Source organism: Hyla sarda, chromosome 2 (genome assembly GCF_029499605.1).
Source record: "Hyla sarda isolate aHylSar1 chromosome 2, aHylSar1.hap1, whole genome shotgun sequence".
Classification (NCBI taxonomy): domain Eukaryota; kingdom Metazoa; phylum Chordata; class Amphibia; order Anura; family Hylidae; genus Hyla; species Hyla sarda.
This window is the reverse complement of record NC_079190.1, coordinates 22,780,684-22,792,724: the sequence shown is the minus strand read 5'-3', so window position 1 is coordinate 22,792,724 and position 12,041 is coordinate 22,780,684. Positions and strand designations below refer to the sequence as shown.

Below are 12,041 nucleotides of genomic sequence, written 5' to 3'. Positions count from 1 at the left end.
ATGCAGTGGTTAGTACGTACCAAAAATTTTCTTGAAGGGACAGCGGGCGCCCTAAGCTCATTGATATATACAGTGACCCCCCGACTTATGATGGCCCCTACATATGATCATTTCAACATATGATGGCCTCTCAGAGCCCATCGTATGTTGAAGGCAGCATTGACATATGATGCTGCTGTGTGTCGGGGCCATCGTACAAACAGCTATCTGACAGCGCTGACAACTTCAGCAACTGACAGATAGTTGTATAATGTGCCCCGTGTGCCCCGTTCTGCCTCCTGTTACTCACATGCTGTCCTGCTAGCTCACGCAGGCTTCCACTGTGAGCTCCGTGTAAGCCCCGCCCCCCAGTGCAGCCATAGCCAATAGCCTGCAGCATCTTGCTGCAGGCATCCAATGAGCTGCTGGCTGCCCTCCCCTTCCTTTCCTATAGAGCTGTAGTCGGCAGGATGGTAATGGAGGACATTCTGCCCCCCCTGAAGGTATTTAAAGAACTGTACAGTACTGTCTGCGATGTCACACATCACATACAATACATATACACACTATACACCCCATACATCAATGTTTCCCTATCAGTGTGCCTCCAGCTGTTGCAAAACTAGAACTCCCAGCATGCCCAGACAGTCAATGGCTGTACATGCATGCTGGGAGTTGTAGTTGTGCAACAGCTGGAGGCACCCTGGTTTGTTAAACACTCCCCATACACTCCACATACAATGGTCATCCCAGAACCAATTAGCAGTTTTCCATAGAGATATGTATTCAACATACAATGGTTCCGAGGCCCCAGAACCAATTACCATTTTTACATAGACATATGTACTCGACATATGATGGTTTCAACATATGATGGTTCTCCTGGAACCAATTAATATCATATGTTGAGGGACCACTGTATATGTATCTGAAAATCTTCTGTACAGCAAAACTGCTCAAAATGTTACCACTGTCTGATATAGAGAGGTGTCAGATCACACAGGGCAGAGTTTCCCAACCAGGGTGCCTCCAGCTGTTGCAAAACTACAACTCCCAGCATGCCCGGACAGCCAACGGCTGTCCGGGCATGCTGGGAGTTGTCGTTTTGAAACAGCTGGAGGCACCCTGGTTGGGAAACGCTGACATAGGGCATCACAGCTTACGGTTAGAGATGAGCGAACTTACAGTAAATTCGATTCGTCACGAACTTCTCAGCTCGGCGGTTGCTGACTTTTCCTGCATAAATTAGTTCAGCTTTCCGGTGCTCCGGTGGGCTGGAAAAGGTGGATACAGTCCTAAGAAAGAGTCTCCTAGGACTGTATCCACCTTTTCCAGCCCACGGGAGCACCTGAAAGCTGAACTAATTTATGCAGGAAAAGCCATCAACTGCCGAGCCGAGAAGTTCGTGACGAATCGAATTTACTGTAAGTTCGCTCATCTCAACTTGCGGTGTATGGAGCTGCAGAGCAGCAAATCCAACATACATTTTTCTTCATAAATATTGGTTAGAAAGTTTAGAAAATATAGAACATTATTTACACCCGCTCATCTGGAGTCACTGCCTGTATTAGGCTGTGTTCACACCACGTGTATTTATGTGTATTTTGATGCAGAATAAGTAAGTAATACACCCTCAAGCCACATTACATCATCTACAGGCTGAAGTTTACATAAGAATGAATAATGACTTTGTCTTTCAGTCCTGTGAAAATGCCATCGTGTGCTGGAAACCGGGTAAAATGGAGGACGACATAGACAAGATCAAGGCGAGCGAGACCAATGTGACCATCCTGGGCAGGTTTGACTACAGCCAGTGCGATATCTGGTACATGAGATTCTCCATGGACTTCTGGCAAAAGGTCTGCTATACCGAGTGACTGTGCCCCTGTGTAACGCGAATAGATGTGGTGACACTTTATATACAGCATATTATATATAACAGGGGTGTAGTCCTGTATACTAATATTGGGGACTTGTATAGTATAATCACTATGGTATAAAGTGAAGGATTTAGTCTCCCCACTGGAGCTTTTAAGAGGTACTCTGCTAAAAACATCCCCTATCCAAAGGATGGGAGATAAGATGGCTAATCCCGGGGGTTTCGCCGCTGCGGCATCCCTTTCATTCCGTACATGGAGTGAACTCCGCTCTGTGCCCGATGACTCGAACACGGCCACCACGCCCACTCCATTAAAGTTTATGGGCGGAGGTGTGACGGCTCCAGTTGGGCCTTTATCCAAAGGGTGTGACTTTGTCCTACTGCAGAGGGGGGAGGCTCCTGCTGCAGACCATTTTCCTACAGCTATCTTCCAGTCGCTGTTCCTTTGCTGATTTTTCGATGATGGCCTTCTCCACGCCCAACCTATCAAAGTAGAGTGGAGGAGTGGGACATCATTGAAAGAAGGAAGAACAGCACAGAAACAGGGACTGAAGGAAATGTCAACTTTAGGGCCAGGTGAGCTTTTGTAGTTTTACTGCACATGGAGGCAGTGTGGTTAACTATGGAGTTTTCCTGGAAAATCGTAATATAGTTTGTAAGGTTGAAAAAAGACAAGAGTCCATCAAGTTCGACCTAGAACCCTACTATGTTGCAAAAAACCCCATGAGGCTGATGCTAATTGCCCCATGACAAAGGAAAAATTCCTTTCTGACCCCAATATGGCATCAATAAACCCCTGGATCAACGTTCTATCCACAAATATCTAGTATCAATAACCTGTAATGTTATGTTTTCCAAAAACCTGTCCAGGCCCCTTGAACTTGTTTGTCAGACATCGCAACATCATGGGGCAGAGAGTTCCATAGTCTCACTGCTCTTACAGTAAAGAATCTGTCTGTGATTATGGTTAAACCTTCTTTCCTCTATATGTAGAAGATGCCCCCTTGTCATCTTACTGACCCAGGTATAAAAAGATCACTAGAAAGATCTCTGTCCTGTCCATTCCAATATTTGTACAATGTGATCAGATCCCCCTAAGACGTCTTTTCTCCAAACTAAATAACCCCAAACTCAATTACTGAAGTTTTTATACCCTATGTGCAGGATAGGGGTAAGTGTCTGATTGTGGGGGTACGACTGCTGAGCATAAAGCAGTTGTCAACACGTCTCCTCCATACATCTCTATGGAAGAGCCAGAGATACACGAGTGTTGTACTCGTGTATCTCCGGATCTCCCATAGAGATGCATAAAGGGGGCGTGCTGATCACTGCAGATAGGGGGATAAGAACTTCAGTATCGTCGTTGCCCTTTCTACGCTGTGGATTGGGGTGATTTTCTTTTGGGGACAAACCACTTAAATATTCCTCCATTAGAGGGCGCTGTGTTGTCTCAAAGTCCAAACTGGAACTGAAAAATAGCTTTACATGGCTGAGAGATCGTATTTCAAAGCTATGACTTGTATAAAAGCTAGACCTTACCTGTCATGGTGGCCGGACAATAAAGTAAACGCTTAATATATCATCTGATTGAAGCTTGTTCTGGTGACAGGTTTCCTTTAAAGCGCAACTGTCATGAAATTTTGGTGCAATAACCTGCACACAGCCTTTGTACTGTGTGCAGGTGGTGGGTATAGCAATATTTTTACCTGAAATATGCAGGCATTCATGACTGCAAAAAAGGCTTTTATTCAAAGCCACTGACTGTCTGATAGGCGTGGCGCGAGGTATGCAATGCCCCGCCGCCGCCATGCCTACCCCGTATGTCCACACATGCGTCCTTCAGCTAACCTAACCTGCGTGCTGCTGTGTGTCATCCAGCAAGCGCTCGCTCCCGCCGCCGTCTTCCTCCTCAGTGCGCCTGCGCAGTGCTCGGTGCAGAGAGCTTCCCCTCTGCACCTAGTATCGAGAACTAACCTGATTGCACGCTGCTCTGTGCAGGCGCACTGAGGAGGAAGATGACACAGCGGCACGCAGGTTAGATTAGCTGAAGGGCGCATGCGCTGGGACCTGTGTGTCAATCACACGGAGGTCCCAGCACGGACATACGGGGTAGGTGTGGGGGTGGGCGTGGCGGCGGCGGGGCATCGCGTACTTCGCGCCACGCCTATCCGACAGTCAGTGGCTTTGAATAAAAGCCTTTTTTGCAGTCATGAAAGCCGCCAAATTTCAGGAAAAAATATTGCTATACCCACCACCTGCACACAGTACAAAGGCTGTGTGCAGGTTATTGCACCAAAATTTCATGACCGTTGCGCTTTAAAGGAGTTCCCCACCGAAAAATAACTTATCCACAGGATAGGGGATAAGTAGCTGATCGCAGGGGGCCCCAGCAGTTGGACTCCCCGCGATCACTGGGACGGGACCTGGCGCTCAGTAAGGAGTGTGCTGCAGTCGGCACACGCTCCATTAATTTCTATAGGCGTGGGGAAAAGACCCAAGTACAGCACTGGGGCATCATCAGCGCTCCCATAGAAATGATTGGAGCATGCGCTGTCTAATGGTAGACGACAGGCGCTCCTTATGAAGAGCGCCGGCGTCCCGTCCCGGTGATCACAGGGTGCCCCAGTGGTTGGACCCCAAATCGCTCGCACACACACACACACACACAAAATCAGCGATGGGCATAAGTTATTTTTCACCGGAGTTCACCGGAGTGATACGTTCTATTTCTCTCTGCAGATGCTCGCACTTGGAAACCAAGTGGGGAAGCTGTATGTCTGGGACCTGGAGGTGGAGGATCCACACAAAGCCAAGTAAGTTCTGCAATCTTGAAACAAGAAAAAAACCATATGGTGTCGGCATTGCTGCTCACGGACTGACTACTATGGCCACCGCTGTCACCGCTACCGGCTCCTTCAATGCGGATGTGTTCCCGGTGCTCATCTGAAACAAAAGGATCCAAAGTGCCAAACGAAAGAAGTGAGGAGGTGCTCGGGTCTTCCGCAATCACTTTTATTCAAGACTCGTCTTACAACGCCTGGCCAGGCGTTGTAAGACGAGTCTTGAATAAAAGTGATTGCGGAAGACCCGAGCGCCTACTCACTTCTTTCGTTTGCAAGTAAGTTCTGCACTTCTGGTCCTTTTTTAGATTAAATAAATTCACCAAATAATTTATTATTGTACAGTAGTCTGTGCAGCGTGCAATTGTCAGGGTTAGAGATGAGCGAATTTACAGTAAATTCGATTCGTCACGAACTTCTCGGCTCGGCAGTTGATGACTTATCCTGCATAAATGAGTTCAGCTTTCAGGTGCTCCGGTGGGCTGGAAAAGGTGGATACAGTCCTAGGAAAGAGTCTCCTAGGACTGTATCCATCTTTTCCAGCCCACGGGAGCACCTTAAAGCTGAACTAATTTATGCAGGATAAGTCATCAACTGCCGAGCCGAGAAGTTCGTGACGAATCAAATTTACAGTAAATTCGCTCATCTCTAGTCAGGGTATGCTGGATAGTGTTTTGCAACAGCTGTAGAGCCACAGGTTGCTGATATTCACCTTTTAGGCCTCGTTCACATTGCCGTCGGATTTCGCTATTCGGAGTTCTGTCGGCGATCCGGCCAGAAGGACGGGAATTTAGTGGAGAAAAAAAATAGTGCAAGTCGGATTTGAACAGCAATGTGAACCTAGCCTTATCTAACCAGAAATTAGTCATAATAATCTTCCCATATGTCATGGACACATGGGATAAGACGCTGGTGAGCAAAACAGCTTGTGCATTTCTCAGAGATCAGTTATCTTAGACATTTACAGTCATGGACGTAAATGTTGGCACCCCTGAAATTTTTCTAGAAAGTGAAGTATTCTGTGTATTGGAACTAAACCAAAAAAAAGGAGGAAAAAAAGCAAATTGGACATAATGTCACCAAACTCCAAAAATTATTATTGGCACCCTTTCAAAATTGAGGAAAAATAAGATTGTTTCAAGCATGTGATTCTTCTTTAACCCCTTAACGACGAAGGACGTATATTTACGTCCTGCGCCGGCTCCCGCGATATGAAGCGGGATCGCGCCGCGATCCTACATCATATCGCGTCGGTCCCGGCGCTCATCAACGTCCGGGACCCGCGGCTAATACCACACATCGCCGATCGCGGCGATGTGCGGTATTAACCCTTTAGAAGTGAAAGTGACTCGGCTGCTCAGTCGGGCTGTTCGGGACCGCCGCGGTGAAATCGCGGCGTCCCGAACAGCTGACCGGACACCGGGAGGGCCCTTACCTGCCTCCTCGGTGTCCGATCGACGAATGACTGCTCCGTGCCTGAGATCCAGGCAGGAGCAGTCATGCGCCGATAACACTGATCACAGACGTGTTAATACACGCCTGTGATCAGGATAAGAGATCAGTGTGTGCAGTGTTATAGGTCCCTATGGGATAACAATGATCAGTACAAGAGATCAGTGTGTGCAGTGTTATAGGTCCCTATGGGATAACAATGATCAGTACAAGAGATCAGTGTGTGCAGTGTTATAGGTCCCTATGGGACCTATAACACTGAAAAAAAAATGTAAAAATAAAGTGTTAATAAAGGTCATTTAACCCCTTCCCTAATAAAAGTTTGAATCACCCCCCTTTTCCCATAAAAAAAATAAAACAGTGTAAAAAAATAAATAAATAAACATATGTGGTATCGCCGCGTGCGTAAATGTCCGAATTATAAAAATATATCATTAATTAAACCGCACGGTCAATGGCGTACGCGCAAAAAATTCCAAAGTCCAAAAAAGCGTATTTTGGTCACTTTTTATACCATTAAAAAATTAATAAAAAGTGATCAAAAAGTCAGATCAAAACAAAAATCATACCGATAAAAACTTCAGATCACGGCGCAAAAAACCGCCCTGTACATGGAAAAATAAAAAAGTTATAGGGGTCAGAAGATGACATTTTTAAACGTATAAATTTTCCTGCATGTAGTTATGATTTTTTCCAGAAGTGCGACAAAATCAAACCTATATAAGTAGGGGATCATTTTAACCGTATGGACCTACAGAATAATAAGGTGTCATTTTTACCGAAATATGCACTGCGTAGAAACAGAAGCCCCCAAAAGTTACAAAATGGCGTTTTATTTTCGATTTTGTCGCACAGTTTTTTTTTTCCGTTTCGCCGTGCATTTTTGGGTAAAATGACTAATGTCACTGCAAAGTAGAATTGGTGACGCAAAAAATAAGCCATAATATGGATTTTTAGGTGGAAAATTGAAAGGGTTATGATTTTTAAACGGTAAGGAGGAAAAAACGAAAGTGGAAAAACCCTGAGTACTTAAGGGGTTAAATTAATCTTGTGCAAGTAACAGATGTGGGCAATATAAAAAATCACACCTGAAAGCAGATAAAAAGGAGAGAAGTTCACTAAGTCTTTGCAATTTGTGTCTGTGTGTGCCACACTAAGCATGGACAACAGAAAGAGGAGAAGAGAACTGACATGAGAACCAAAATTGTGGAAAAATATCAACAATCTCCAGGTTACAAGTCCATCTCCAGAGATCTAGATTTGCCTTTGTCCACAGTGCGCAACATTATCAAGTAGTTTACAACCCATGGCTCTGTAGCTAATCTCCCTGGGCGTGGACGGAAGAGAAAAATTGATGAAAGGTGTCAATGCAGGATAGTCTGGATGGTGGATAAGCAGCCCCAAACAAGTTCCAAAGATATTCAAGCTGTCCTGCAGGCTCAGGGAGCATCAGTGTCAGCGCAAACTATCCGTCAACATTTAAATGAAATGAAACGCTATGGCAGGAGACCCAGGAGGGCCCCACTGCTGACACAGAGACATTAAAAAGCAAGACTACATTTTACCAAAATGAACTTGAGTAACCAAAGTCCTTCTGGGAAAACGTCTTGTGGACAGATGAGACCAAGATAGAGCTTTTTGGTAAAGCACATCATTCTACTGTTTACCGAAAATGGAATGAGGCCTACAAAGAAAAGAACACAGAACCTACAGTGAAATATGGGGGAGGTCAATGATGTTTTGGGGTTGTTTTGCTGCCTCTGGCACTGGGTGCATTGAATGTGTACAAGACATCATGAAATCTGAGGATTACCAATGGATTTTGGGTCGCACTGTACAGCCCAGTGTCAGAAAGCTGGGTTTGCGTCTGATATCTTGGACAATGGGGGGTATTTATCAATTTTGCCTGTTGACCGTTTCTTTTTACCCTTTTTTTTTCACTTTGGTTTTTGTGGACATGCACCAAATTTATAATTTGGTGCACATTGTTAGTAATTTTGGCGCAAATGTTGAAATCAGCTGTTCACAGCGCCTTTTACACAGAACTTTAGGATTTTACCCTGTAGAGCAGCCATTTCGGAGTCCCTCCTGCAGTATATCAGCAAGCGACATGAGTTATTTTCTTTTGTGGGGTTTATAGCCTCCATGTGAAATGGATTTTATTTTTAAATTTAGCGGTTTTTTTTTTGTTTTTTTTCTGAACCTGTGCGGCCATGTCCAATGCTGGCTCGACGGAGGGTGAAGGTCCCTCAGAGACAACTGTGTCGCAGGATAGTATTGCGCAGCCCCGGAGGCGTCGCTGCTTTCACAAAAATATTTTTTTATGTAATTTGATGCCTTTTACATTTTCTGACATTGCTATCTGTGTTTTCCATGTACAAAATTTCTTGACAGTGAATTGCGCCCCAAAAAAAACCCCTAAAGGCGCAAAATTGCGCCAAAGATCGATTGGTGCAAATGATGAATTACTGACCGAAGTAAAAATCACACACAGGACCATGTGATTTTGAGAAAGTTAAAAAAAAAATGACAGTGGACAGAATTGCGCCAAACATACGTCAAAAGCCCCCAGAAATGGATGACAACAAAGCGCTGGAGAGTTCTGAAGTGGCAGCAATGAGTCCAGATCTAAATCCCATTGATCACCTGTGGAGAGATCTTAAAATTGCTGTTGGGAAAAGGCGCCTTCCAATAAGAGACCTGGAGCAGTTTGTAAAGGAAGAGTGGTCCAACATTCCGGCTGAGAGGTGTAAGAAGCTTATTGATGGTTATAGGATGGGACTGATTAAATTTTTTTTTTCCTCCCTTTTTTGGTTAGTTCCAATACACACAAAGTGAATAAACATGTGTATAGCAAAACATGTGTTACTGCAATCCTTTTCTAAGAGAAAAACTTTCAGGGGTGCCAACATTTACGGCCATGACTGTATATACAAAGGTCTATGGAAATCAGTGACAGTGTAAGAGGAATTTACCAACAATCCGATGAGACTCCCAGCACTGCTGTCCAGGAATACATTGTCAGAAATGCTTCAATCCATAGAATAGAAGGAAGATTTTCTGGGCAAATGCAAAAGTTATACTGACTGGTTCCCAGCACGCAACATGCTCTTGGTCTAGACCATTGTGTGCCTCCAGCTGTTGCAAAACTACAACTGCCAGCATGCCCAGACAGCCGAAGGTCTTTGTAGAGTCCTTTGAAGTATCAACGGTAACAGACAACAAACTAACTCTTTGTAGTCCGGTCCTGTAGTCCAGCTCGAAGAGTGTTTGTCTGTAAGATCAGACTACAAAGAGTTTGTAGTCTGTTACCGTGGAGACACAGTGGTATGCATGAGAGCTGTAGACACAAAACAGTAATACATTGCTAAATCAAGACACTGTTGCTAGAAGTAAAATATTAGATTTACCCGAACAATAAAAAATAAATAAAAAAAGACCTCAGTACAGGGAGAGGGCATGACAGCACTGCTGCAGTCAGAAATGCGGGAAGGACGAGCAGGGTGTCACTCACTGCTTGGGGCTTCAGGAGACTGAGAAAGCTGGGTGGCACTCATATTGCAGGGTGTCACTCACTGCTTGGGGCTTCAGAAGACTGGGAAAGCTGGGTGGCACTCATATTGCAGGGTGTCACTCACTGCTTGGGGCTTCAGGAGACTGGGAAAGCTGGGTGGCATGCATATTACAGGTTATCACTCACTGCTTGGGACTTCAGGAGACGGAAAGCTGGGTGGCACTCGTATTGCAGAGTATCATTCGCTGCTTGGGGCTTCAGGAGACTGGGAAAGCTGGGTGGCACTCACTACTTGGGGCTTCAGGAGACTGGGAAAGCTGGGTGGCTCGCATTTTACAGGTGATCACTCTCTGGGACTTCAGGAGACTGAGAAAGCTGGGTGGCACTCATATTGCAGGGTGTCACTCACTGCTTGGGGCTTTAGAAGACTGGGAAAGCTGGGTGGCATGCATATTACAGGTTATCACTCACTGCTTGGGACTTCAGGAGACTGGGAAAGCTGGGTGGCACTCGTATTGCAGAGTATCATTCGCTGCTTGGGGCTTAAGGAGACTGGGAAAGCTGGGTGGCACTCACTACTTGGGGCTTCAGGAGACTGGGAAAGCTGGGTGGCACGCATATTACAGGTGATCACTCTCTGGGACTTCAGGAGACTGAGAAAGCTGGGTGGCACTCATATTGCAGGGTGTCACTCACTGCTTGGGGCTTTAGAAGACTGGGAAAGCTGGGTGGCATGCATATTACAGGTTATCACTCACTGCTTGGGACTTCAGGAGACTGGGAAAGCTGGGTGGCACTCATATTGCAGAGTATCACTCGCTGCTTGGGGCTTCAGGAGACTGGGAAAGCTGGGTGGAACGCATATTGCGTGCCACCCAGCTTTCCCAGTCTCCTGAAGCCCCAACAGGGATAGGAGTGCAGGGAACATTTTGCTTTACAGTACCCAATAATATGACCTTAACAACCAGAAAAAGCGTTTGTTTTTGTTTTGTTGCTTTTTCTCTCCCAAAAGGTTTAGGTAGAAAGACCGGGCAATGCCAGGTCCTCTGCTGGTTATTGATTGATTGATAGACAAATTCCACTTTTCCCACAGCAGGTAACATCCGAACCTTTTAGTTATCTCCTATGTTGTCTCTTTGTAGGTGCACAACTCTCACTTATCCCAAATGCGTGGCCGCAATCCGACAGACCAGCTTCAGCAGAGACAGCAGCATCCTCATAGCCGTGTGCGATGACGCCACCATCTGGCGCTGGGACCGGTTGAGGTGAACCCCCCCCTTCCTCCTGCCATGAAAGGACCAGTGTGGCGTAACGTGGCCGTGTCTGGCGACTAGTGTGTGTTAGGAGGCTCGTCGGCCCGAGCTGAGTTTAGTGACCATGTTCTTCTCTGTACTGTTTTTCTCGCTAAACTTCAGCTGCTTTTAATAAAAATTTATTTTTGTACAGCTTCCTGTAACGTCTGTAATGTTTTTTTACGGATTTTAATGTATTTACTGTCTTGATGTATATGCCGTTTGTATGATCGTGAGGCACGGACTCGATGGGGAAGACGGAACGGTTATGTTCCGCTCTTTGTAAATATCTTGTTTTTTTTCTAGCCTTTTTAAGTAGTTGTTAATTTAAAGAATATTGTGTTTTGATGGTCACAGATTGTAACGTTCAAAATGGACTAAACTCCCCCAAAAAAAAGTTATAATTTTTTTTTTATTTTTTTTTTATTGCTCGCAAGAGGCTGAAAGTAAATATCACCATGCATCATGTAATGGAGAAACAATAAAGTGACATTAACAATGAAAACCTGACTCTTCTATTCTGTTACTTAGGTTATACTACCGAGTATAGGTAAATGGCAACTGCGGCCATAACAACTTATCCCCTATCCACAGGAAAGGGGGATAAGTGTTTGATCGCGGGGGGTCCGACCGCTGGTGATCTCCCAAACGTGCCCTGGAATTGCCACACTCTGTGCGAGTGGCTACTGCGCATAGCGTCGACCTCACTGAGGTCTATGGATACGCCCCCTCCCCGTACAGCTATATGGGTGAGGCGCGGATGCTGCCTCCCCGCCTCTCCCATAGAACTACATGGAGGAGGTGTGTCGGCCGTGGCATCATGCTGCGGGGGAGAGCCAGGGAGATTACAGGGGGGGGGTCCCTGCGGTCAGACACTTATCCTGTGGATAGAGGGCTGCATATTTCCTTTAAAGGGGCACATCACCCAATCAGGTTACATCGGGAGCATTCCTTAAAGGGGTACTCCACACCCCTAGACATGTTATCCCCTATCCAAGGGATAGGGGATAACATGTCAGATCGTGGGGGTCCTGCTGCTGGGGACCCCCGGGATCTCTGCTGCAGCACCCACCTGTACGGCTTCC

General features: G+C 45.8%; 1 protein-coding gene across 1 annotated transcript in view; it reads left to right on the top strand.

Annotated features, from left to right (window-relative positions):
* Positions 1-11,467, top strand: part of EED (embryonic ectoderm development) — a 35,397-nt gene extending 23,930 nt beyond the window's left edge. Inside the window, exons 10-12 of the mRNA XM_056561386.1 lie at positions 1,680-1,838; positions 4,598-4,671; positions 10,807-11,467. Coding sequence (XP_056417361.1) covers positions 1,680-1,838; positions 4,598-4,671; positions 10,807-10,933 — 360 coding nt within the window. The 3' untranslated portion in view covers positions 10,934-11,467. The remainder of the gene's footprint in view (positions 1-1,679; positions 1,839-4,597; positions 4,672-10,806) is intronic.
* Positions 11,468-12,041: the final 574 nt, after the last annotated feature.